Here is a 25014-nt window from a genome sequence, read left to right as displayed (position 1 = left end):
CATCTGGTTCAGCCTGCTGTTGGGACAGCTAACTATTTAAATGGTCTCCTTCCTAAAGTCACTCCAGCCTGGCTTGATGCTTGACTTTGGCCTTCTCCTTGCCCCTACTAGGATGCTTTTTTCTCGTTTTTGGCTTTCTGGGGCAAGTATGGTCCATCCAGTGAATGATGAACCTTTAAGCACATCCCTTCCCTTGAGACATAAGGAGCAGATGTGATGTGGAATAACTCCTTCAACAACAAAATACATCAATGTTATCACTCCTGGATGTTGAATGATGAAGAGAAGCAAGCAATACTTATGCAAGGGAAATTACAGTATCTACTATATATGTGATAGCTTAGATTCAATAAGCCTGGGAAATGGTTTCAAATGAAATGGTTTGTCACTCCTTCAAAAACTGTGCATTGATTACCAGACAGACAGCAGCAAAGATGCATTCATACACTGTTTCAAATTCAAGGAGCTGTGCTCAAGAGTGAGAAGTTATTGGAGGCTCAGAAGCAATGTATGAATCCTGTCACCAGTACTAGAGGAAGAGGACACTGATGAAACTGAGCATAATAAGTTGTACAGTAGAACCTCGAAAACTCGGCCTAATGTGGACTGAAGGGTGGCCGAGTTTGTGAAAATGCCGGGTTATCGGGAATGGGGTTAAAAAAAATAAGTACGAGTGTTTCCTCAGAAAATACTGTACTGTACTTGTATGTATTGTTTACTTGAGAATACAACAGAGAATAAACTGCCCAAATACCCTTAAACAAAGGAAAAGTATGTCCTTTATGAAGGCATAGAGCCTTTACTACATGAAAATGAAAATTAATGAATACGCTATGTACAGTAATTTACCTGATAAGACAGACCTCAGAAAAAATACTTTATGAGAGCTTTTATACTTTTATAAAGCTGTCTATAATGAAAATTAATTAATTAAGGATTTTTTTGCCCTGCCAGGGTGTGGCCGAGTTATACGGAGTGCCGGGTTATCGAGAGCCGAGTTTTCGAGGTTCTACTGTATTGGGAAAACATTTTTGATGCTACATCAACAAGGTTTTCCCTGATGTCAGTTTTTTAAATATGGCTTTCTGTTGGATGTGAATCTTTTACTGCCATGCTTACAATATATAATGTAGTTGTTATCTACCGCAATGATGATAAAGAAGGTAAACTTGATGTTGATGATGACTCCAACAGAATTGCAGATATAGTAATATAGTAAAAACTTTATGCTTATGGTAGTAACATTGTTTTGTAGTACTGGGCTTTTCTATTAAATAAACAAGCTTGGTCAATGCTCTACAAAAGCGAATCAAATATTAATTTTGTTCAAAATAAATTTTATAAATTCTTAGAATCAAGTACAGTGGAAACTTGTTTAACAAGTACCTCTCATAATGAGTAATTCGCATAACAAGCAAAACAAATTGGAAAAAAAATGAAGTCCTGGATTGTGCGCTTACTACATCATTCTGTGTTTAGCACTTGTTTCGCTAACATCTTAGTATTGCTTGTGATCGTGCATTTTGCCAAACTTGTGTTCAAACATATTACATATAAACGTCAACAACCATAGCTCATTATATAATAAACACACCAAATGATATGCCAAATTCTTGGGCTATGTAAATGCTATAATTAAATATTAGAAATTACTGTATTTCGATTTTTTTTAATTTTCTGCAAATTGAATTTGCATTCCAGGTTGGTTCCATGCTAGAAGAAAAGATAAAGATGATTCGCACTCCTTAACGATGTATATTGTATTCTTTGAATAAACGTTATACATAAAAATATTTGAGTATTTTTTTCGGCATGGAACGCATTATCATATTTTACATTAATTTATATAGGAAAAATTGTTTCACTTAACGAGTGTTTTGCATTATGAGTAAGATTCTGGAATGAATTATGCTTGTTAAGCAAGGTTCCACTGTAGTTGTGCATGCATGTGGACATGTACAATAAATGGATTGAACAGAGAATGCACGTGCAAATCTGACAGATTCACATCCGAATGACACACAAAAGTTCTAACATAAGCACTTTTCCACTATGGTGGAGTGTGCTAAAAGGAAAAGTTCTTGCAAATTACCTGCAGTTTTCATTATTCGGGAAAGAGAATGGGCTGGGGAAACCATGGAAGTAGTGGTGGAAAGAAGACTGATTAATATTTCCCCTGTTTTTATCTCTAGTTTGAATGTGAAATTTTGTGAGAATGGAATAGAGGTCAAGTCTCTTATATATGCTGGAGATTAAGTATATTTTGTCTAATTAAGACACCCAAGTGTCTATTGGAGGATCTACAGTATGGGATAGTCTCAGAAAGGATATAGGCTACTTTTTTATTTCCAAAATCATTCCATTTTATAAGCTTTGATAGAATTATGATATTGTTTGTATGAATAAAATTCAGTTCACATCTGATTCTTATTGGGTCTTTAACATGAATAGGAAGTTTTGCCTGGAGGTTGGTAGGTGTAAAATGAACAATGAAATTTGAATACAATAGGCTAATGTGGTAATTAATGTGCAAAAGTAAAAATTAGCTAAAGATGGTCAAATGAAATTTGATTGGTCATCTTGTTATTTCAGTAAAACGCATGCCAGTACCAAATGTATAACTACTGTATTTCCATTTTTATCAGTGTCAAACTGTTTCTAGAATTTCTTTTGATGTAAAATTGTGTTTGATCATATCATGCTGCATTGGATTTTTAGTTTATTTTTGTGTTTTCTGAACTGAATTTTGAAAATTTATTTATTAGTTTTCCACAGAAATCTGTGAATTTATGTATGGGGGTTGGCAAAAGCAGGTTTTCAGTTGTGAGTATGCAAAGCATAGAATTTATTTTTCTATTACTATTTATTTATTATCATATTATTTATTTGTATTATTTGTCTTCTTACATTCTGAGGGACACAGTTGTTCATATACTAACTGTAAACCTACTTTTGCCCACTGCTGTATGTAGCTAATTTTAAATTAATTTACAAGAATGTGATCTCTATAATTGTATTGTATAAGAAGTTTAGATTAGATGGGCCTAGAGAAAGAAGTCACCATAAGTTGGAAACAATTGGTGGACCTCAGAAACTGGTGTTACTTTAATAGCATCAGAATTGTTGAACAAGGTTTCATCTACATATTAGGAAGACATCTAAACTTTATTATTAATGCACATTATTCAATAAATCTAGATGGCAGATGGACTGGAGTGCTCAAAATAAGAAATTGGGAGGATAAAGTTAAACACTTGGTTGATAAAATAAGGCAGTAGCTTGATAAAAGAGATGTGTTACAATTTGTTATAGTTTAGTTAACACATTAAGTGCTACAATAGAAAGGCATAAAATATCACACTGTGCCATGCTTCTTTTTATGGACAAAATAGTGCAAAAATTATGGCTATTTAATATAATTTCGTCTTGTTGAAAAACATTTTTTCTTGATTTTTAGGCATATTGCAATTCTGCAACCCATGGCCTTGAATGATTTTTTCCTGATCATGTTATGCCATCTTGTATTTTCATCAGATTTCAAATTCAACAGAACATCTATCACATAAATGCATAACGTCTAGATTGCATAAATAGACCGATACAAACCCAAGAAAAATAGAATAATCACTAAAATTATATATCTACTGTTTTTTTAATGTTTTCATTCACGTAAAGAAAATAAAGATTTTTTTCTTGAATATTTGTTTTTGTGCTTTATATTTTCACAATATTGTACTGTACTTATTGATGTTAATTGTGCAAGAAAAGCATTATGAAAGATAAATTTTGCATATTTTTCATATTTTATAAGAAAAAAAATTAAATTTCTATTAGCATTCTATCATTAAAAAAATTTACTAAACCATGAGCAATTTCTGTTCCCTCAGGCCATGCACTAACTGTTTCCATTATGTTTTATGGCTGGAGTGTTTCTCCAAAATAACACAGTACAGATTTTAATGTATAACGTGTGTTTCATTTGTGCAACACATGGCCTGGGTGAGTTGATTGGCGCTTAATGTGTTAAAATAGTCTGCTATTCTGTAAATTTTTACTTTTAAGTGATTAGGAAACGATATTAGTACAGCACATGTGCATAGATCATTTTAAAATTAACAAATTAGGATGCAAATGTTTTGTTTTAAATAATGTTTGATCTGCCAAAAACTGTAATAACATTTCAAATTTCTGTTAAATAGTTTTTATATTAGTTATATTTGTTTGGAAGCTACAGCTGTCCTAAAATAGAATGAAAACTTTTCTTCTTGCTAAACATTTGGCTATCTGAAATAAGCATTCAGTATGAATAATGATGAAGAAATGAGTTCATATTTTCAAATTGTGCTTTTTGCTCTGTGGCATAATTATATTGTTGTTTGAAATAAGCTATTTGATGTTAAAACTTACGTCAGTTTTCATGTGCAAATGTAGTGTTTTATGTGATCAGTTTTACCTAACATTTACAACATAAATGAAAATAATTAGAGTGTTATGAAAAAGGTTTATTTATTAATGAATGTTTTATTTACATAATATTTTAATCTGTTTTTATTACAATTAAATCTCATGTACTATCTCTGTTAAAAACTTGATGAGGTCATTGAAATACTGTATATTATCTTCTGAAAATTTTTTTTAATGAAATAAGACCTTGTTTAACACTACCTTGATTAATACTGATTTGATATAGCATGCTCTGCTTGAAGCCTTAAAAAAAAAGCTCAAAATTTATGCTGATTCAAATTATTGCAGCATTTCATTGATTCGTATATAATATGATTATTCCCGAACACAAACCATCAGCAAAAGGTGGCAGTTCGTAGTAGCCCTGTATTTTTATTAAATCTATGTTTGTTATGTGCAATTTTGGAAAAAATATAACATCACAGATGCCATAGGAAATATCGACTTTGCTTTGCAAGAATTAACTGATAAATGCACGAATGGTGTGTGGAAGAAGTTATGGCTGGAGGTATTCAAGAATTCTCAACAAGAAGAGCCTATTGCTGTATTGTTAGATTGACTAAATTGTCAACCTAATTGATACAGCAAAATTAGGAGATGTAGACGAGCAGGATATTGATGTTAAAACTTACGTCAGTTTTTGCAGGAGTTACTGCAGGTTTATGGTGAGAGTCTTACCAACAATGATATTCAAGAACTGACAGAACAAGGAATTTGTGTAGAACTAGAAAATAATGATTCTGAAAATGAAGAACCCAAAGAATTTCTCTATAGATTTCCTTAGTAAAAGTTTCATAAAGATAACTGAAACCATTGATCTAACTATAGCGAATGATCCAGATTTTGAAAGGAGTGCAAAAGCAAGACAAAGGCATTTTGGATGAGATCACTTGCTACCAACATTTGCTTAATGAAAGAAAAAGAAAGCAAAAAATGAAACTACACAACTTTATCGCAGAAAACAAGAATTTCAGGAGACAGGACCTTCATCACAAAAAATGAACTTTACATTTCTGCGTGTATAGGTTTGTTTGTTATTTAACATTTATTATGCAAATTAATATAAAAATAACTTAAAATTAATGTAAAATCTGTTTATTTTTGGTTGCATGTTCCTCATTTAATGCTGTATCATTTAGCACTTTGTTATCTAGGAACGTATCCCCCACGTTAGTGGGATCTTACTGTATATTACAAAATGAATAATTTAATTAGGCTAAAAGAAATTTTAAAAATATATTTACTTTAAAGTGGAATTCATTACCACAAAAGAATTTCTTTTAATATTGTCAATTTAATTATTTGTTATTAGTCAATTTTAGTTTTATGTTGTTATGATCATGATTTTTGATCATGTAAAGCAAGCATGTCAAACAGAAAGGCTAACAAGGGCCAAATAAACAAAGTTTATGTGGGCCATAAAAAAACAAAATCTTTAATATTCATAGAAACATAAGTTTATTTCAAAAACTATAGTATAAAAAAAGTAATGATAAAATTAATGGCACTTGGCATCCCTTCTCTGTTACTATCGTTCCTACTTTGAGGGAAATCTTGTTGGCAGTTGACCCAAGGTAAATGTCAGTAATTCTTGATCTGACAGGAGACTTATTTTCTTTCATAGTTGTAAATAACTGCTCACATCAATAAGTACTTTCAAACATGGAAATAATTTCAAGTGCAAATTTTCAAGTATTTTCAAACCAAGCAGGTAAATATCTGTAAAATCCAGGCATGACGACTTCACTGAATTTTGCCTTCAAATCTGAATCACACTGGATCTCAATTAATTCCATCTGCATTTGATTAGGTATAAATTCTATATTTATTGAAAAAAATCAAAGAAAACTTGTCATCCAAAAATTTAAACTTTGTAAACTTTGTTTCAAATTCAGTTCTAAAGCTTAAAATTTTTTCTGAGTATTTTTGATACAATACAGTTTCACCTAAACTTGTTCATGTTGCATGTTGGAACGTGCGTTAAATCTTTATTTTTCAACTGCTTTCCCCAAAGTACTAGTTACATTTGAATGTTTAACTTGGTAACACATGTTCATAATGATCTGATATTTACCTTGCAGTTTTAAATTTAAATCATACAGGGTAGTTGTAATTAAAGTTGTCCTACTCAGATCTATATAGAGTCCGTTCTCGTTGACATACTTTGATGAAACTTGGTATATACATTATATGGACCATGGGGAAAAGGAAAATGCAAAAAAAATAATTAGTTTAAATTTCTACCACTAGGTGAAAAAATAGTGTGCGAAGAACAAGAAACACAAAATGGAAACACTCAAAAGGTTTTATTCACGACATTTGTTCAATGTGCAATCCATTTGCGTCAATCACACGTTCAAAGTGCCTTACAGCGTGTTCAACAATAGCCTGATAGGTTTCTTGAAAAATTGCAGCAATATGGTGTGTTATGCTTGCTTTCAATTCAAGCAGAGTTTGTATGCCTTCTCTATAGACATGATCTTCAGATATCCTCACAACCATACGAACTCAATGTGTATGTGAATCTCGGATCTGTCATAAATTTCACTTTTTTGTTGTAGATTATATTTTTGCAGAAGTTCAAAAACACAATTAAATATATCTTGTCCTGTAGTAATGTTATGCATTGGTACTAGTTCCAATAATTCCTCAAAAACGTTAAAATTTGTGTCACAAGCCTGAAGAAACACAGCTAATTGAGCTACACCTTCAGTGTCTGTATTCTTGTCACAAGCAATGGAAAAAGCTTTGAAACTAGATGATTTTGCTTTGATCTAAATATTTAAATTGTTGGCCAAATTGGTAAATCCTTTTGCAGCTGTATTTCGAGACAAAGAGATTGCTTGAAAAGCTTTCACATTTCCAGGACAAATAATTTCTTCAGCTTTAATTAGACATTCCTTGATGAAATCACCTTCAGTCAAAGGTTTTGAGTGTTTAGCTATCAACTCTGACAAGATGTAGCTTGCATGTACTGCCGATTCACATTCTTGTGATACATTAGTAAACATGAACTCTTGTTTTTTCAGTCCCAATTCGAGCTCTTTCAACTTTTCTTGTCTCATTAGTCTCTCATATCTTTCATATTTTGATTTATGTTGTTCATAGTGACAATTAATGTTGTATAACTTTGGAACACTAATAGCGTTATTACATATCAAGCAGATTATTTTATTTTTTATTTCATAGCAGAAATACTCCAATTTCCACTTTTCTTGGAGATTTTGATGTTCATCAGCAATTTTTCATTTATTTTTACTACCACTTGGTTTCGATAGAGATGCTGAATACAAAAGGCTGAAATAAGTTAGTAATCATTAACATAAAATAATAGAATATTTTAATAATGTTAAAAAAAACTATTATTTTTTAACTCACCAGACAGTGAATAACTGCACAAATTAATAAGCATAACATAAATAAAGCTATTTTTCTTCTTTTCTGAAAGGGAAATATTTCCTGTTGTGCACACCTAACAGTCAGTATAAGACTAATAATGTGGCATTGGCACATGATAGTGGTATGTAAGTTGGCAACTAAAATATTCACTGATAATATAAGTATTAGTGGGGGGAAATGGCATGCCTGCATGTAAGGTGCTTAAGGGAAATGGATGCACACAATTATAGTAATCAGTCATTGGCAAACGTTATAGTTTGTTATTAATAAATATGTATAACATTATATTGCAAAAGTTAAGTTATGAAATGTTTATTAAAACATTTCTTACTGTCGTCATAATGGTTGGGCTGCAGAAATAATCGTTATGGGCTGCATGTGGACCGTGAATTTAAAATGTTTGATGTAAAGAAATTTATTGCTTCATTTCAGAGGCACAATATAACACTAATTTTTTTAAAAATTAGGTTGTTAAAAACTGTTACATTTTATTTCACAAATTCTTGTGTAAACTTAAGACATTTTTATATATATAGAGGTGAAAATATCATTTGTCACAATTTTTGATATTTTCATTATTGATTGAAATTTTTATATTGTAGTAACAATAATATTTAATAATGTATCAGGCTGGCAACAATTAATTGGTGTTTAGTATTTGGTGTTAATTAGTACACACAAAATATAAGCAAAGTAGAATGTTTTTCATATTTACAAAGATGTTTTTACTTAGAACTGATTTTTTGGAACATAGATAATGTATATTGAATTTTACAAAATTCTCATGTCAAACAAAAATTACATCAACAAACCAGATAGCACTTTAAGAGTTGCAATAAACAAAATGAAACAAATGATATAAGAATATGTAATTTTTTTAGAACATAACGTTAACAAAGCAAATCATGTAAAATTAAACAATATGCTAGCAGATATAAAGTTGGTTGGTAACATCTTCCCTATCAAAATTATCATTTCTAAATTTCTTTAAATCGGGCTGACATAATTTTAGCTTCTATATAAACTCAATTTACAAAAATTGAGAGCTTTGGAACAAGTATTTATAATTTATACATGATGGACCTGGATCGTGATATAAATTACAACTGTGCAGAAGAATTATCAGAATTGTGGAAGAATATGTTGACAAAAATAAAACAGAAAGAAAAATGTTTAGTGAAACATGCTGATAAAAAGAACATTTAATGAGAGGCATGATGGTAATTCTATGCCAAGTGAAAAAGTCACACACTGTGACTATACATACAGGAATCAGAGTTGTCAGTTTTCAGTGGTTAATTTTTCCTCCCCAAAATGCAGTAATTCTGAATATTTTGTTTGAAAGATACTCGTTTTCTTAGATAGAATGTAAAATTTCAGGTTTTTCTCTAAAGGAGTTGCTGAAATATAAGCAATTGAAAAGTTCAAAAATTGCCAAAAAAAAAAAACCTCTATTTTCTTCTTTTCGTCATCCAGCACTGCAGATACTTCTAGAGAAAAAATCTACTGGGTCTAGAAAGCTCAAATTTGAAACTTAAGTTTTCCTTATTATCATGTGCTTGCAAATCTTTTGGGTCAATAAGTCAAAGTTCACAGGGGCTCCCCATACAACCATTTTACTTTTATAGCTTAATTTTGTGCTTGTAAAGGATAAAAGTTCTTTGAAACAAATGATTTCTATTCAAAATGTTATTCAGAATAACAAAAGCTCAAATTTATGTGAATTAAACTTTTTATAAAAATTTTACTAAACTGTGAAGTGCTCAGTTGGTGGTCATTGTCAAGTTCTGACAAAACTGTACGTCATCATTTTAGGTCTTGAAGTAACGCAATCATTAACCAAAAACCAATTGATATCCAAACAAAAACATTTGAGATGTAAAAAATTACACCAAGTAAAAAATAATGAGAATTTAAATGACAGTCAAAATTTTTTTAGGAGTTTTTCTCTCATAAAGAAAAGCTTGGTGCTTCAAAGTGAAATGTAAGAAACAATAATAAAAAACTTGTGGATACTACTGTTTCAAAGTGCCAAGCCTATCTTTATGAGAGAAAAACTCCTAAGAAAAAGAATTAATTGTTGTCTAAATTGTCATAATTTTTTACTTGAAATTTTTTTTTACATCTCAGCTGTTTTTGTTTGGATTATTATAATTTTAAGATTTGTATTTTAATATAATTTTAGCTGTGTTTTGTTGATTTTGTGATGAATTGTTCTAACATTATTTTAACATTATTTACTTAGATTTGTATAACATGGAGTTGAAGTTTTATAAAATGAGGCAAATTATTGTGAATTTATAAAAATAATAAGTAGCATAAAACTAGCCCGATAGATTTTCGGCAGTCTGTTGGTTGTAGCTATAATAATTGGAATATTTAGTTTTTGAATATATTTTTATAACAGATTTCTTTTTCTTGAATAGTGAAGAAGTTAGTTTACATTACTAATACTAGATGCTAATGGCAGTTAGTGCTTATTGCGATTAGACTAAAATAATACTAACTGAATAGTTAATTATACTTCAATACTTGATGATAGAAACAAGGAATCATGAGATAAGTGTATTGTAGGTATTGGATAATTCTTTCATTATATTGTTAGTATATACTGTATGCTTGTGTATTTGTTTCACTTTATTTTTCTTCAATTCTTGTATTCGTGTAACATAGTAAGTAAATTAAAGCAATGATTGATATTTGTGAACAAATAATTAGTTCTCAAATATCAATCGTTACTTTAATTTACTTACTATGTTCAACATAATCATTCTTTAGTAAATCTTCAATTTTATCTTCAAGCAATATCAAATATTAGATATTAGAATGAAAATGAACAGAAAACAAATTTAAAAAATAAGATTGCAAAAGAACTACAAAAATATACAGTATGTATGAAAGAAATAAAGAAATTATATTTTGGTTCCAACAATTAAATTTTTTAATCCAATAAAAAGATAATTAAATAATTTTTTGAAATATAACAAACTTACCATATTAAGAGCCGATAAATCAAAACAAATATATATATTAATATATTCAATATTATATTAAAACTGAATATTATACTCAAAACAAATTACACACAGGTTATATATTTATAAGTATGCGTGTAATTTGTTTTAAGGACTATTGTATTTGACTATTTATTATATTTAAGAAAGCTAATTTTTTATTAAAAAATTAACATTATCATAATAAACATCATATTTATATTGTTGGCAGTATTAAACTACATAAATATTAGACACTGCTAAGATTATTTGGTGTGTATAATTTAAAAAATACATAGCTAGAAGAAAAAAAATTTCAAAAGTAACTTTTATAATAATAGAAATACTTTTATTTTAAAATTCACTGTTTATATAGATCTTAATAATAATTAAAATGATTCATAGTAATTATATTGGTTAAAACGAATGAAATGATCAACTTTTAATTTATTGAACAGTTTATAATAGAAAAATATACAAAAGTGTCCTTGGTTGTTTCTTCAGCGATGTGTTGGAAAAGTGCCATTTTCCATTCCTGCAAGTGACATTTGACTGATTTACCTGTAGTATAGGTTATTCGGAAAGAACCCCGTTTTATAATTGTTTATTTTATTATTATTATAGGAAATCAGAAATATATGGTATTTGATTTCTTCATCGATTAACCCTACAAAATTTAGTAAATTAAGATTAATAAAAAAAAATTCCAGATTAATTAATTTATTAATTAGTATAATAATAAAAATGAATAGTGTAAGATTTATATAAAAAACATAACTAGCTAGAGCATAAACGACGTTCTATATATTTAGTTAAGTCGTAGTCACGGAAGAACGATGTTCTAGCATAATGATTCGTTTGATAAATGCATATGTCATTTATAGTCAAATTTTGTGATTGATCGATATTTCTTTCTGTTATTTTTCGAGATTTGTTTTGCTATATTTTTAATTAAGTGAAGGATCATTAACGGGGAAATTTTATACATCGTACCGTCACCTCTTAATAGAACTTTTTAATTATTATTATTTTTTTTTCTGTTATAGTATGCAAGTATGTCGTCTAACTGGAATAGTAGAAATTCAGTGTCGATTAGTTCATTTAAATATATTTAATATGCGCGATTGAGATATTTACGGAATTTTCAATCAGTTTTTGTCAAATGTAAACGAGTAGCGCGGAAAATGCGCTTGTTACAGAACAAACTCCAGTGGAAAGTTTAAAAATACTAAGGAAACGAGTTTCGATTGTCTGAGATATATGTACACGTGATATTTAAATATTCGAAAGTTTTTTCTTTTTTATTTTTTTTTTTGCTCGCTGGTTAAAACCCGTTCCTTAAAGTCTGGATAAAGGTTAGCGGGTCGTTCGAGTTTTTGACGTAAACATCTGGCTCGTTTTATGTCACATTAAATCGATTTTTATCAAAACCGAATAATAATTATCTATTCGCTTCGTATGACATCGGTCTTAGTCGGATAATGCCAGAGGCTAAATAAGAGGCGGAAGACCTCGTTCGAGCGTTAGAACACGGGTCTTCCTGCTAGCTGAAAGGTTCGCCGATGCGTGGGCACGATGAGTATTAGTGTGCGAGGTAGGCGTCGCTAGGGCAGTAGCGACGTTGGGCCGCCGTCGGTCGAGTGTCGATGTGCTACAATATGTGCGAACCGGCCGAATCGAAATGTTCGGATATTGTCATCGATGCGTAGCGGAGTCAACTCGGGCCTGGTTAGGCGGGCCGGCCCGATTTCCCGTACCTCAACGTTGGAACGATTGGTCTTCTTCACCAAATTCTAGCTTTGATTCTCGCGGGACTTACATATGTTGCGCTTATAGTCCGAGGTGTTTTATTATACAGAAGGTAAGACGACAATTTACAAAACAATAGTAAAAACGGATATTATTATTATTATTATTATTGTTGTTTTTTCGAGCGACTAATCGGATTTTGACGAGAAGAGGAGTTAAAATAATCGAAATGTAAAGCGTTTAATTGTCAAGAGTGTTATTTATCGTCGAATCGAATTATTTACCGTAATTATCATCCAACATATGGATTATCTCTAGTCGGTGAGAGAGGAGTAATGTTCGTCGTTGAGCATTTTCATTACAATTTCCTGGTTGGAAATACGCGACTCTATGACCAGGATGTGCATTTATATGCAGGAAAATTCGGATAAAAGAAGTCACAAAGCAGAATGCAGTTTTATCGAAGAGTGTCGTCTAGCAGATTTACTAACGTAGCAACAGATGTCAAGGTGGATAGACAACCGATGTGTAATCGTCGCGCATTTGTCATTTATTTCTCCCGTCGCGTTTAAAAGCGAAATGAATGTCTGTTTCGACGATAGTTGATATAAACGACTGATAGGTGATAATGATTTTGACGGCGTTACATCGTCTCGTTTGTTTATTTCCGTTCGATGAAATTTTCTCCGATGCGTTTATGGAAAAAAAAAAATAACATTTCTACTCTCGTAGACGAGTTCTTCCGATAACGAAAATAAAAATACGAATATTTTCTTTCGACTTACGGATAAAATAAAAAGGTTATTGCACTTTCCGTTTTATTTTAATCGGAAACGAAAAGAAAATCGATTGTAAAATATTAATAAAATTATTTATTCATTTTTAAAATACATAAACGGAAGATTCGTTATTTATTTCACATAATCAGTTGCGGATAAGTTTCCATCTGTTAACGTGGCATAGTATTTTTGTCCGTTCGAAGTAGCAAATGTTTATTAATGAACGGTATTAAATTGACAGTCTGTTCTGTCAAAGTTGTTAAAAAAATTAACATGATGATTTTTTTTGTGTGTTTTTAAAATACAACAAGACGATTAAAACTGATATTTGATATAAATTTACTGTCATTAAAATAATAAACTGTTTTATTATTAAAATGAAAATAGTTTTTACATTATTTTTCTGTAGAAATTGCTTTTTTTTTTTTTTTTAAGTCAACTTTCCATAAGACAAACAGATTTTTAATTTGTGCTATACATAAAACAGGCAATAAAAATACATATAAAATTGCTTTTTGTATATTTAAATAAATAGTTATGTTTTGTTTTTTCAATAAACGAGTTTTTTTGATTAAATTTTTATTATGTAACTTAATAACCTATCAAAAATAGATTCATTGACTGTATTAATTTATTTGCAATTATCCACTGAATAAAAATATGTAGCAATATAAATGTTTAAAAATACTAATATTCTGTAGCAATTTTTTGTTTTCGGAAACTAAGATTTAAGAGGTGTGTTCAATTTAAAATATACAAGAATTAATATGCTAATTTATTATGAAATTCTTATATTATTTAATGGTGATGATGATGATGATTATATGGAACTGATAGCTATATAAGTTATATAACAATGCATAGATTTTCAGAAAAATACAGTATAAGAATTATTTTTCAGTTAACGTGAAGTAACTATGAGTCAGTTGATTTTAAATATGATAAAAGTGACTAAATTCAAACATTATAAATTTTAAAATATTTAGAAAATGTTAGAGCTTGTTTATGCAGAAACAATAACAGATGATGATTTAGAATCAGTTTTTGTTTTTAGATAGATTAAAAACTGAGATGCAGAAAAAAGAAGTAAGTATGATTTGTTGTTTTCATAGTATAATTGCTAGACTATTTATAAGTAACTCATAAATGAAATATGAGTATTTTGTTTATCATAGATTGGTTTTAAAAATCATCTCATTAAATAAATTACTGATAAGTTTAGTTATAATTTTCCTTTGTGGTGGTAGAATAAATAAAAAACAATTAAATTATGAAGCGGTTACTTAAGAAAAATTGCTTTTCTTTTTTTTTGTATATATTTTAGGATGAATTTAGTCTCTGAACAAGTTTCAGAAATTTGAAATTTTTATGTATTTGTGTATGTTAATGCTGTGTTGTTGTATTTTGCAATGGAATAGAATCTGACATGTAAATTATTGTATTATTAATTAGTATTTAATTGTTGATTATATGTATAATTATAAATCTTGCATTCTGTTAATTTTTCCTTGTTTGTCAGATTTTAAGTTTCAATCCTATTTTATTCAGGCTTATGAATTTGTAATTCTGTATGATTTTCATGACAATTTGTTAGGAAAGATTTCCATTATGAATAGTATGTTAAATGAAATTAAAGTATACCATTATTATTTTTAATTAGAAAAATATACAAAATTATTTGTCCAGATTTAAAAACCAGATTGAAATACATAAAGTTAGTGATTTATTATATCAAATTAAATTTCAAATTATCTTAATTTGTTTTGATTTGAAAGTTGTTTTAGTAGAAAGCAGCTGACGATTTGTTGGAAGATTTTAAAGTATTTCTGATAGTAAATTAATGACTCCTATATTTCAGTCTGTTTTATTTTAGTTATAATGTAAAATTTTATTTTGCTCTCTTAAGTAATGTTTAAATTTTTTTTATTTAGACTGAATAGTCTGAATTAAATTATGTAATAATGTTATATCTGCTTTGTAATAATATATAATTTAAAATATTAACAGTGATAAAATATACAGTTTTCTTATATTTTTAATTTTGAAAAGGTGCAATTTTATTTAAATTTATGTTAATTGCCAGAAATCATTCAATGCTTCAATTGAAAATAATTATTTTAACTAACTTTCAAATCAGTTGAAATTTCAATTAATTTAAAATTTGACAGTTTATTTCTTTACATCTTTTACATTAAAGCAAAATTTTCTGATAGTTTGGATTGGCTTATATTTCCAAATATAAGTTAGTTGCTCCATTATTATGTTATCGGTTATGTAAAATCTGCATTAATGTGAAGTAGATTTGTGATTTCATGGACAAGGAAGGTTAGACATTTTAATGTTAACAAGTTCAATTAATTTTGTTAATACAAAGTACCAATTTTTAGTCCTTTCAACTTTGTATTAACAGGGTTTGATTGTTAAAAATTCAAAGAAAGAATATCATTCTAGATAGAAAAATGATTAAGAAATATCAATTGTCACTTAGTAAAACTATATAGTGCATATAAAATAGCTCATAGATATCTCAAAACACACCAATAAACCAAAAAACCATCATTTTAAACTTACATCTTAATGTAAAAACAAACATTTTTAGTTGTCTTAAACAACCATATTAATGGTACATAATACAGGTATACCTTGACTTACGTCGTTTCGAGTTACGTCGTTCCCGATTATATGTCGTTTGTAAAAAAAGTATACGGAAAAATAAAAATCAAGTTTAAGTCATTTTATTCGACTTTACGTCCGTCCGCCACAAATATTGAAGTCGTAATATCACTAGAAAAGCGTTTAAAGCACATAAAATCATATTAAAATATATACATTTACAAGTATGTACTGTATTTACAGTACAGTACATGCATTCGTAAATTTAGATTACTTTTTTCTGTACTCTATTAAAAACTAAAATTTATTTGTTTGTAAGCTTAAAATAGATTCTTATTAACCATATATTATTAAAAATGCATTAATAAATAAAATACAGAACTGGGAATAGTAATTTATGGTTTAGCCTAGTGACAAGTAGATTCAGAGACAAGTAAATTCGACTTACGTCGTTTTTCGACTTAAGTCGTTTTCCTGGAACCAATTACCGACATAAGACGAGGTATACCTGTATATTCAATTGTGGAATGTGCTATCGAAAGGAATGTGTAAATTAAAAAAGAAAAAAAGTCATTTGATTAGATGATGTGTAAATCATGTTGCAAAACTTGTTTCATTTTATCGGATTTCAATCAGTGTCTCTAAACCTTCAACAGGATATTGCAGGCTGTCTTTATAATTGATGGCTAAGTTATTTCTGCTGGCCTTAAAGATTTCCAAATGTCTGAGATTGGAAGGGTGTCTTGAATATGTGGAACTGTACTGTACTTCAGCATCTGAAGCATAGATGTAGTTGTCTCTGCCTCAGATGCTGAAGTACACTAGCTAATACTAACATTGTGGGAGGTTGAGCATTTATGATTGACTTAAGAGGGGAAAGAATAACATTGAGATTACTGATTTTGGTCAAACTCAGTCAGGTTATAGTGCACCCCCAATAACTGACATGTGCCAAGCAGTAAGGTGCAATACTCAAAATTAAATGAGAAAATTGAGATTGAAAATTGCAAATCACTTAAAACCTTTAGAATTTCCATCATTTGTAGAATGCTGGTGGCTCAGTGGGGATGTGCTGGTTTCATAATTGTGAGGTTGGTGCTTCGAATTTTGGTGGTATCAATGTAATTTATACAAAGTATAATTTAAATTTATTCTTGNTGTCCTCCATTCCATACTGCTAGATTCGCTACTTTATGGCAGCCAGATATTTTTCTTTCAAATTGAAGATTAATAAAAATAAACAAACAAGGCTAAGAATTATTTAAAATCAGATTAGAAATGTACCAGAAATCCGGTCCACCCGGAATTTGCAACATTGTTCCGGTTCCGGTTTCGGCCGGATCCGATGAGTTCCGGTTGGAAGTGCTCATTTTATTTCTATCCCAAACTTTCCAAGATACTAATATTTATTTATAATTTATTCAGGAAGACAATTAGATTTAAACAAAATTATCATTATTCAAGGCCAATTTTGTTAATAAAAACGACATTATTAACATTATTAAATCTGTTTGCTTTCTGGGAGGACAATTTTGTGGATGTTAATTGTCGTAGAAGCATTTGAAACATATTTCTGCAGTGTGCACATTGAATAAATGCAGATATTTACAATAAGAAGATTTGTTTGTCACCAGAAAAACAAATTTGATTAATGTTTAAAAACACTTCTCCATTATCAGCTAATTTGGAGGAGTATCATTCATACCGCATCACATTGGTAAACATATTAATGTATTTTTTTTTTCCCTACTGTCTTTGCAACTTCTGAAATTGATAAAGAATCTTCAGCTGCAATTAGGTCTTGATTTTGAAGGATGCTTTTACAATATGTAAACTTTGTAATATTGTCATGCAGTGATTCTCTGCAAAACACATTTTTATGCTATTGATGTTAGCATGAAATATCGAAGCCATCTTTTCATTCTTTAGCTAACGAAAATGCAACAAGTAAAATGGAAAGCCATTTTTGGGATGAGACTATGTTTCAGAAAGACTGAGCAACGCATGCGTAAATCTTGCACTCGCGCCTATTCGTAGAAACAGTGTCAGCATTTTGTATTATCTTTTGACCTAGTTGTGGTCCCCTGACTACCTACAAGTCTGGTTTATTTTATGTGCGTATGATTTGGGCACCAACTACTCTGTGCCAAATTGCAACTTCTGACGTGTCCTGCATACTTCTAAGGTGTGCAGCCATTGACATGCAGTGTGATTTTAGAGACGAGACATAGTCTTGTCAATTATAGATACATTTAGGATAAACAATGACTTTGTTGCCAGAGTAAGTACGTACTGTACATGCAAATACAGAAAATGTTTTGTTTTTAAATAAATAATATTAGCTAGTAATTTTTAATTGCTTTTGACATTGACTTGTCACTTGAAATAGATTATTTTATTGTTTTATTTCCTTGTTTATTGTGCATTTGTAGTTTTCTAAAATTAAATCAATTTTAAATTTATTACAGTAATACCCCAAACTCACGCGATAGGTGGGACCGAGTGATAACCACAAAAGTCGAATTCGCATAAGTCGAGGTATAATTTCGCAATTTGTGTAAAATCCAAGTTGGATGTATGTAAGCTAATAAATGTTCTTATTAATCTTATCTTGTCTTTTGATTTGTTCACGGTTACAAGAAATCACCACATAGAGTCTCTCAAATCTCCGTAGATATAACAAACACAGAAATAAATAACACAAAATAAATTGTAGCTATGCGTCGATTCTGTGCGACACGTCCGAACATGTAAGCTGAATAATAGTGTGGGGGAAGTGAATAATTAAGAGTTGCGTGGCACTCAAAGACGAATTGACGAGATTTGAAAATTGCGTAACTTCGAGTTCGCGTAAGTCGAGGTATTACTGTATACTGTATTGTCCCAGAGAAGTACCAAGAATAAAGTGAAAATTTTAGTTTTAGAAAAAAAAACATTACATTGATACCACCAAGTTTGAAAACACCAACCTCATGATTATGAGGCTGGTCTGAGACTGGTCACTCTATAAATGATGGAGATTCTAAAGGTTTTAAGTGATTTGCAATTTTCAACCTCAATTTTTTCCTTTAATTTTGAGTATTGACCTTAATGTTTGGCACATGTCAGTTGTTGGGGATGCACTATAACCTGACTGAGTTTGATTGAGTGACCCCAATGCATTCCTCATTAATGTTCCTTTAGGCACTGCTTTAATGGACATACTGTATTCTGATATACTATAGTTGCTTTCTTGTTCTTTTGTCCAATATCAGTATAGAAGAAACTATTACAGTGGAACCTCGGTAACGACCTTAATCCGTTCCTGGTCTTTGGACTTATACTGAATAGGACGTATACCAAACCAACCTTTCCCATAAGAAGTTATGTAAAAATAATTAATCCGTTCTCATGTAAAAAGAATGGCTGGCTTTAAACACCTCGCTTTCCTGGCTAGTTCCTGCTTGATTTTTCATGAGATCAGCATGTATCTTTTTAGCTTTCTCGCAAATAATTGCTTCTGATACGCTGTCGCCAGCACACTGTTTTTCAGTTATCCAAAGCAAAAGCAATTTCACAACATGATCTAATGTCTTCGATTTATGTTTAGAAATTGATTTAACCCCTTTCGCAATGTTAGCAAATTTAATAATGTCTTTATTTTTCATGATTGTCGATATTGTCGTTCTCGGAATATGATATGCAACAGTTAAATCTTGAACACGCATGCCACCTTTATATTTCTCAACAATCTTTTTTTTAGTTCCATTATGATTTTAGTCATTTTTTTTATTTTTCTGTTGCCTTTTTGCAATTCATGATTAATAAAAATAATAACATTTTACTTACAAATTAAAATAAAAAGAAATTTAACAATGTTATAAACAGTGGCACTGCGATTGTCTAGTCTGGTCTAATACATCGATAGTGCTAATTGTAGGCGTGTATAATTGAATTAAGTCGTATACCGAGCAAAATTTGTTTCCTCCAAAGAGGATGTATTCCGAATCAGACATATTCTAAAGCAGAAGTATATCGGGGTACCACTGTAGTTCATATCTATTATGGGGTCTTTGTTGTTCCTAAATAGTGAGTACACTGTATGGTTCATTTTTGTATGATGTGGTCAGTGTGTTGGCTATTGCAATTTCTTGATAAGAATGCATAAGATCCATCAACACCAATAAGTTTGGACTATACTTATGCCTGGAACAAAAGTACCCTTACAAAGTACACTTTTTACAAATAAACAACCCTTCTACCCGATGCAATGCAATAACACAACTTTCTACATGTTAACATTATCATTGAAAAACAAGAGACCAAGACAGCTATATATCATAAGCCAACTTACCAATCAAGTTTTATTCCTGCCATGTTACACACGATCCATATTCATTTAATGTAGCAGATTTCTGAACATTGATAGAAACAGCATGTATGTATTTTTCTACAACAGGAAAGGGTGTTATAGTAAATTACATGAATAATAATTCAACATGACTATTGACCCAGAATTTTCAAAGACTAATTCAAGAGTACAAAATCCCAAAACCCATCTACCAGGAAATCGGAAGAGCTAACAACATGACTATTGCATACAAAAGAAACCATACAATATTAGTAATTTTGAAACCGTGTTGTTATTTATTCTGTTTTTAACGCTATGTAGTGCAACCACTGATGTTATGTAGTGGGGACTGATGGAACGGTCCAAGTTTCCGAGTGGATCATGAGTGTGCATGAGAGTCTTGTTCTCTCACGCGCTCAGTGTGAACCCAACATGTTTGTGATTCCAACGCGTCAAAGTCAACTTTCTCCTTTATTTACCCAAAGTTGACTGAAAAACTTGACCACTTGGCATTTTTCATCTTAATTTTTATTCAGTTCAGTTGATCAATTGAACTGAATAAAAATTAATATGAAAAAACACCAAGTGGTTGAGTGGTTGCACTACATAGTGTTAAAAAATGGCATACAGTGTACTCATTACTAAGAAATAACAAAATCCCCCATAATTGTTAAGCTTTCAGAGGTTTATTCTATACTGATATCAGACAACAGATTGGGAAAGCAATTGCAATATATATTGGAGCCACAGTATGTCCACTACAACAGTACCTACAGTTACACTAAGTCAATCACAAAAGCTCCATTTTCCACAGTGTTAGCTATTTATGCCTCAGATGCTGAAGTACATGCTCACATACAGACATTTGGAAAAGTTGGAAATTTTTAAGGCCAGCAGAAATAACTTAGTTACCTAAGCTAAGGAACAAAAATTCTTTAAAATGTTTGAATTTTTAAAAAATTTAAGTGTTACATCATATAACATTGTGCCTTCTGGCACAATGTTATATGATGTAACACTTAAATTTTTTTAATTTTCACTGGTTTTTTTAATTTATAATTTCTGCAAAAGATTTGAAATAGGTTATAACAACTTAAACATACCCTATAATTATTTTATCTTGTGTGAATACATATATATATATTATTGTGTGTGTGTATAATATTGTTATATTTTATAATGATATAATGAACACTACTACTATATATGTGAACTAATGAACATCAGCTTTATTCCTATTCTGGAAAAAACTGCTTACTTACAAAATAAAAGTTTAGAGAAAATGCTTTGTTATTATATATATAAAACATATACAAGACGTGTTTAAAAAATCCAGAAATGTATCAGAAATTCAATATGTTAAGATACAAAGAAATTTAATATTTCACAGCACAGTACACCTTAAAGAATCATAAATAACTCCAGTAAATAAATGTGATGAGTGGAATTTAATATTTTTCAAAATAATCAATTTGAGTTTCAATACTCTCTCTGCAACAAGTTTTCCAGTTTAATAAACATTTAGAAAATCAACTCTTAGGCATCACAAAATGTTCTTAGCTTTGTCTTGTATGAGTTCTATTGATTGAAATTATTATCTTTTAGTTTTTCCATCTTTGGGTTTAAAAAAAATGTCATTAGTAGCTAGATCAAGGAATAGTATTTTCATGGAAGAATAGCAGTTCTGTGTTTTTCCAATTAAGTAATGACTTTTGGCCTAGCATTGTCATGGAGTATCCAGTTTTTGTTGTTTATTTTTGAGGTTATGTTAGATAAATTGCTTCACATAATTGCTAATGTGTTAAGATAAACATGTTAACTGATTGATTCAGCTTTTAGAATAAATTTATGAATGCTCTTTATGTCAAAAAATGACATTTAGCAAAGTCTTGATGTTGGACTTTTCAGTCCTTTGCTCTTTCAGTCTAGGCTCATTTGTTTTTATCCAATTATTTGATTCTCATGTTTTTACTATCAAAGCTAATTATCAAAGTTTTTTTTTTGTAACATTCTCAATCCAATTTGGATCAACAATGAACATATTACATTAATAACACAGGTCCACAAAAAAAATTTTTTTCCAGCTGCATGGAATATTTTTACTGAATTATATGTTTTAAAGATCGTAGATTCTAAAAATAACTTCTGTTACATTCCATCACGCAAAGGTTTTTTGCAAAATAAAAACAAATTTTTGATAAAAACACTTATTTATTACAATGAACTAAATATATTATATTTTCTTACAACCAATCAACAAATTGTTTCTGATATTTATACACAATTTTAGGTCTAGTCTTTTTTCTTATGAAACCTTTTTTTTTTTTTTTTTTTTTTATGCTTCTCCAAACTCGCTTCCAGTTTCTTTCTCTGGTTTCTCGATTGAGCATCCGAACAGTAGTCAGCTAACATATTGACATCCCATTTTCTTTGGTAACATCTCTCGATATCATGGACATCCTGTTGAAATCTTTCACCCCGTTCTTCATTGTAGGCTCCCAAGTTTTCAGGAAAATTCTCAATATGGGAGTGTAAGAAATGAACTTTTAAGCTCATCTTGCATCCTCGAGCTTCATACGCTGCTGCCAGCATGCGTTGTACAATGGTTTTGTAGTCATAGTCCTTAGTATTCCCCAAAAACTTACGCACTATATTCTTGAAAGAATCCCATGCTTCTTTTTCCTTTTCTCCCATTGTTTCCAAAAATCTGCTTTGTCTTGATTTCCAAGTTTCAATTTGAAATACACAAATTAAACTTTCTTCACAAACTCACTTATGTTTTTTTGTTGACTTTTCACTGTGTATTTACCACAAACATAACAGAAGCCGTCGGCATATTCCAGAAATAAAAATACAAGCACAGTAGCATTCGAATGCTGGATATAAACTGAGTGTGGCATTAGATGGCCAGAGAGATACCTGAACTTATTTAGCTTGTTGAAACATGATCTAATCCAACAGCAGGTTGTTTATATTTATTCCTAATATTCCAGATAACATGTCAAAACATGCTCAACCTCACCAATAATATTACTCGCTATCAACTTTTAACCTGTTTCTATATGATCATGCGATTTTCCTCCTAACACTAAAACTACTTAACCCACCTCACCTACCACTACTCTCTTCAACCATTAACAATTTTATTTATTTATTACTAAGTCCAGCTATAATTGATGGAATTAATAAGAGAAGTCTTTGTTTTAAGACAATTAAAAAAAAAAAACTAAATTTTAAGTTAACTAGGAATTTTTATGCTAAATACAAACAAAAACTTGAGTGTAACAAAAAAAATTGACGAGATGGAATTTTTTTGGTATTTTTTTCATTTTTACCAAGTTGAAATCTGTAAGAAAATGTATAAAAATTCTATGCAGTTTTTTACTTGCAGACCTGTGTGATTGATCAGTTTTCTCAAGATTTTTATTGTTTTTTTGTGATTTAAATTTATCCACTATATTGATCATTGGTTATAATTAAAATAGAAAATTGAATCATTGATCCAATTTTAGAGTTTTTTTGAAAAAGCTAAAGCCAGGATGAAGTATATTTAAAAAATATTACAAAATTGAAGACTAAATACAAATATAAATTTGATGTCTTCATACGTCCTTCACAGCTATAGGAACACAGGAATATAAATTAAAAGTGCCTCTTCCATTGGTTTTTTGTAAAAATATTTCTTGTAAAAAATTTTTAAAAATCAATCAATTACAATCAATTTTTTAATCAAATTACATATTTGTGAGCAGAGAAGAACCTAAAAGAAAAGGTCAATTCTCCTCATGTTAATTATGCTCCTGTGGTTGTGAAGGATGAGCGAAGGAAGACCTCAAATTTTTATTTGTATTTAGTCTTTAGTTTTGTAATATTTTTAAATTTTTAGAGTTGTTTTTAGTAAACATATCTTGATTCCTTCTTGAATGCTTGTTTTATCATGATATACTTTTTTGTTAGATTTTATCCTAATTTATTACAAAATTTAATGCAGATTCTCTGTTCTGATTTTTCCATGACAATTTTTACTAAAGTTTGCTACTTAACTTTTTTTTAAATGAAGATCAAAACTATTACACATGTGCATGTGAGAGAGTTCTGATTCCCAACTGTCTTTTCTCTTCACTTGATTGTTTCATTGTTCTAATTTCTGTAATAAGAACACATGAAACTGATCATATGTAAATTACAAAAATTTGTATCTCTTTGATATTTTTATATTATTTGCCTGTTCCTGGAACCCTTTGAAAACATTCTCTAGAAATTTGATGTATTTATTTAGATACTAAGAATTTGAATCTTTCGTTAACTTCATTTAACTGGCATATTAATAAAGAAGGAACAGCTATGGTGATTTTTATTTTAATTATGATATAAAGAAATTTTAATGGAAAAGAATGCATTGAACATACAAAAAAATTTCTGAAAACAAGATATTAGTAATAATCCATAAATTAGTTTATCTGTCTTAATTCACTCAAAAACTATTGATATGAATTCTTTTATGTAAAATTAAATACATTTATTATATTTTAACACTTTCTTTTTTATTTAATTTATATTTTAACTCTTTTTTTTTTATTAACTTCAGTTTTAATGTTAGAGAGGTTGCAGCCGACATTTTTATCGCAAAAACGTGTAAGTCCAACATATATGTTTTTGTGATGAAAACATCGGTTGCAATCTCTCT

The 25014-nt window shown here is 29.8% G+C and overlaps 1 protein-coding gene across 2 annotated transcripts in view; it reads left to right on the top strand.

The window, feature by feature from the left end:
- LOC111624882 (la-related protein 4-like) overlaps positions 1–25014 on the top strand; it is a 171708-nt gene that overhangs the window by 47937 nt on the left and 98757 nt on the right. Inside the window, exon 1 of one of the 2 annotated variants that reach the window (XM_023367856.1) lies at positions 12263–12717. The exons of the other annotated variant lie outside the window; for it this stretch is intronic. Within the exon in view, the coding sequence (XP_023223624.1) occupies positions 12538–12717 (180 nt within the window). The 5' untranslated portion in view covers positions 12263–12537. Of the gene's footprint in view, positions 1–12262; positions 12718–25014 lie in introns of those variants that run through there. 2 annotated transcript variants of the gene reach the window in all.

The sequence above is a fragment of the Centruroides sculpturatus genome, unplaced genomic scaffold, assembly GCF_000671375.1.
Source record: "Centruroides sculpturatus isolate CEXI.00-Female unplaced genomic scaffold, Cexi_2.0 scaffold476, whole genome shotgun sequence".
Classification (NCBI taxonomy): domain Eukaryota; kingdom Metazoa; phylum Arthropoda; class Arachnida; order Scorpiones; family Buthidae; genus Centruroides; species Centruroides sculpturatus.
Note: the sequence above shows the minus strand (reverse complement) of the source record. Positions and strands in the feature narration are given on the sequence as shown.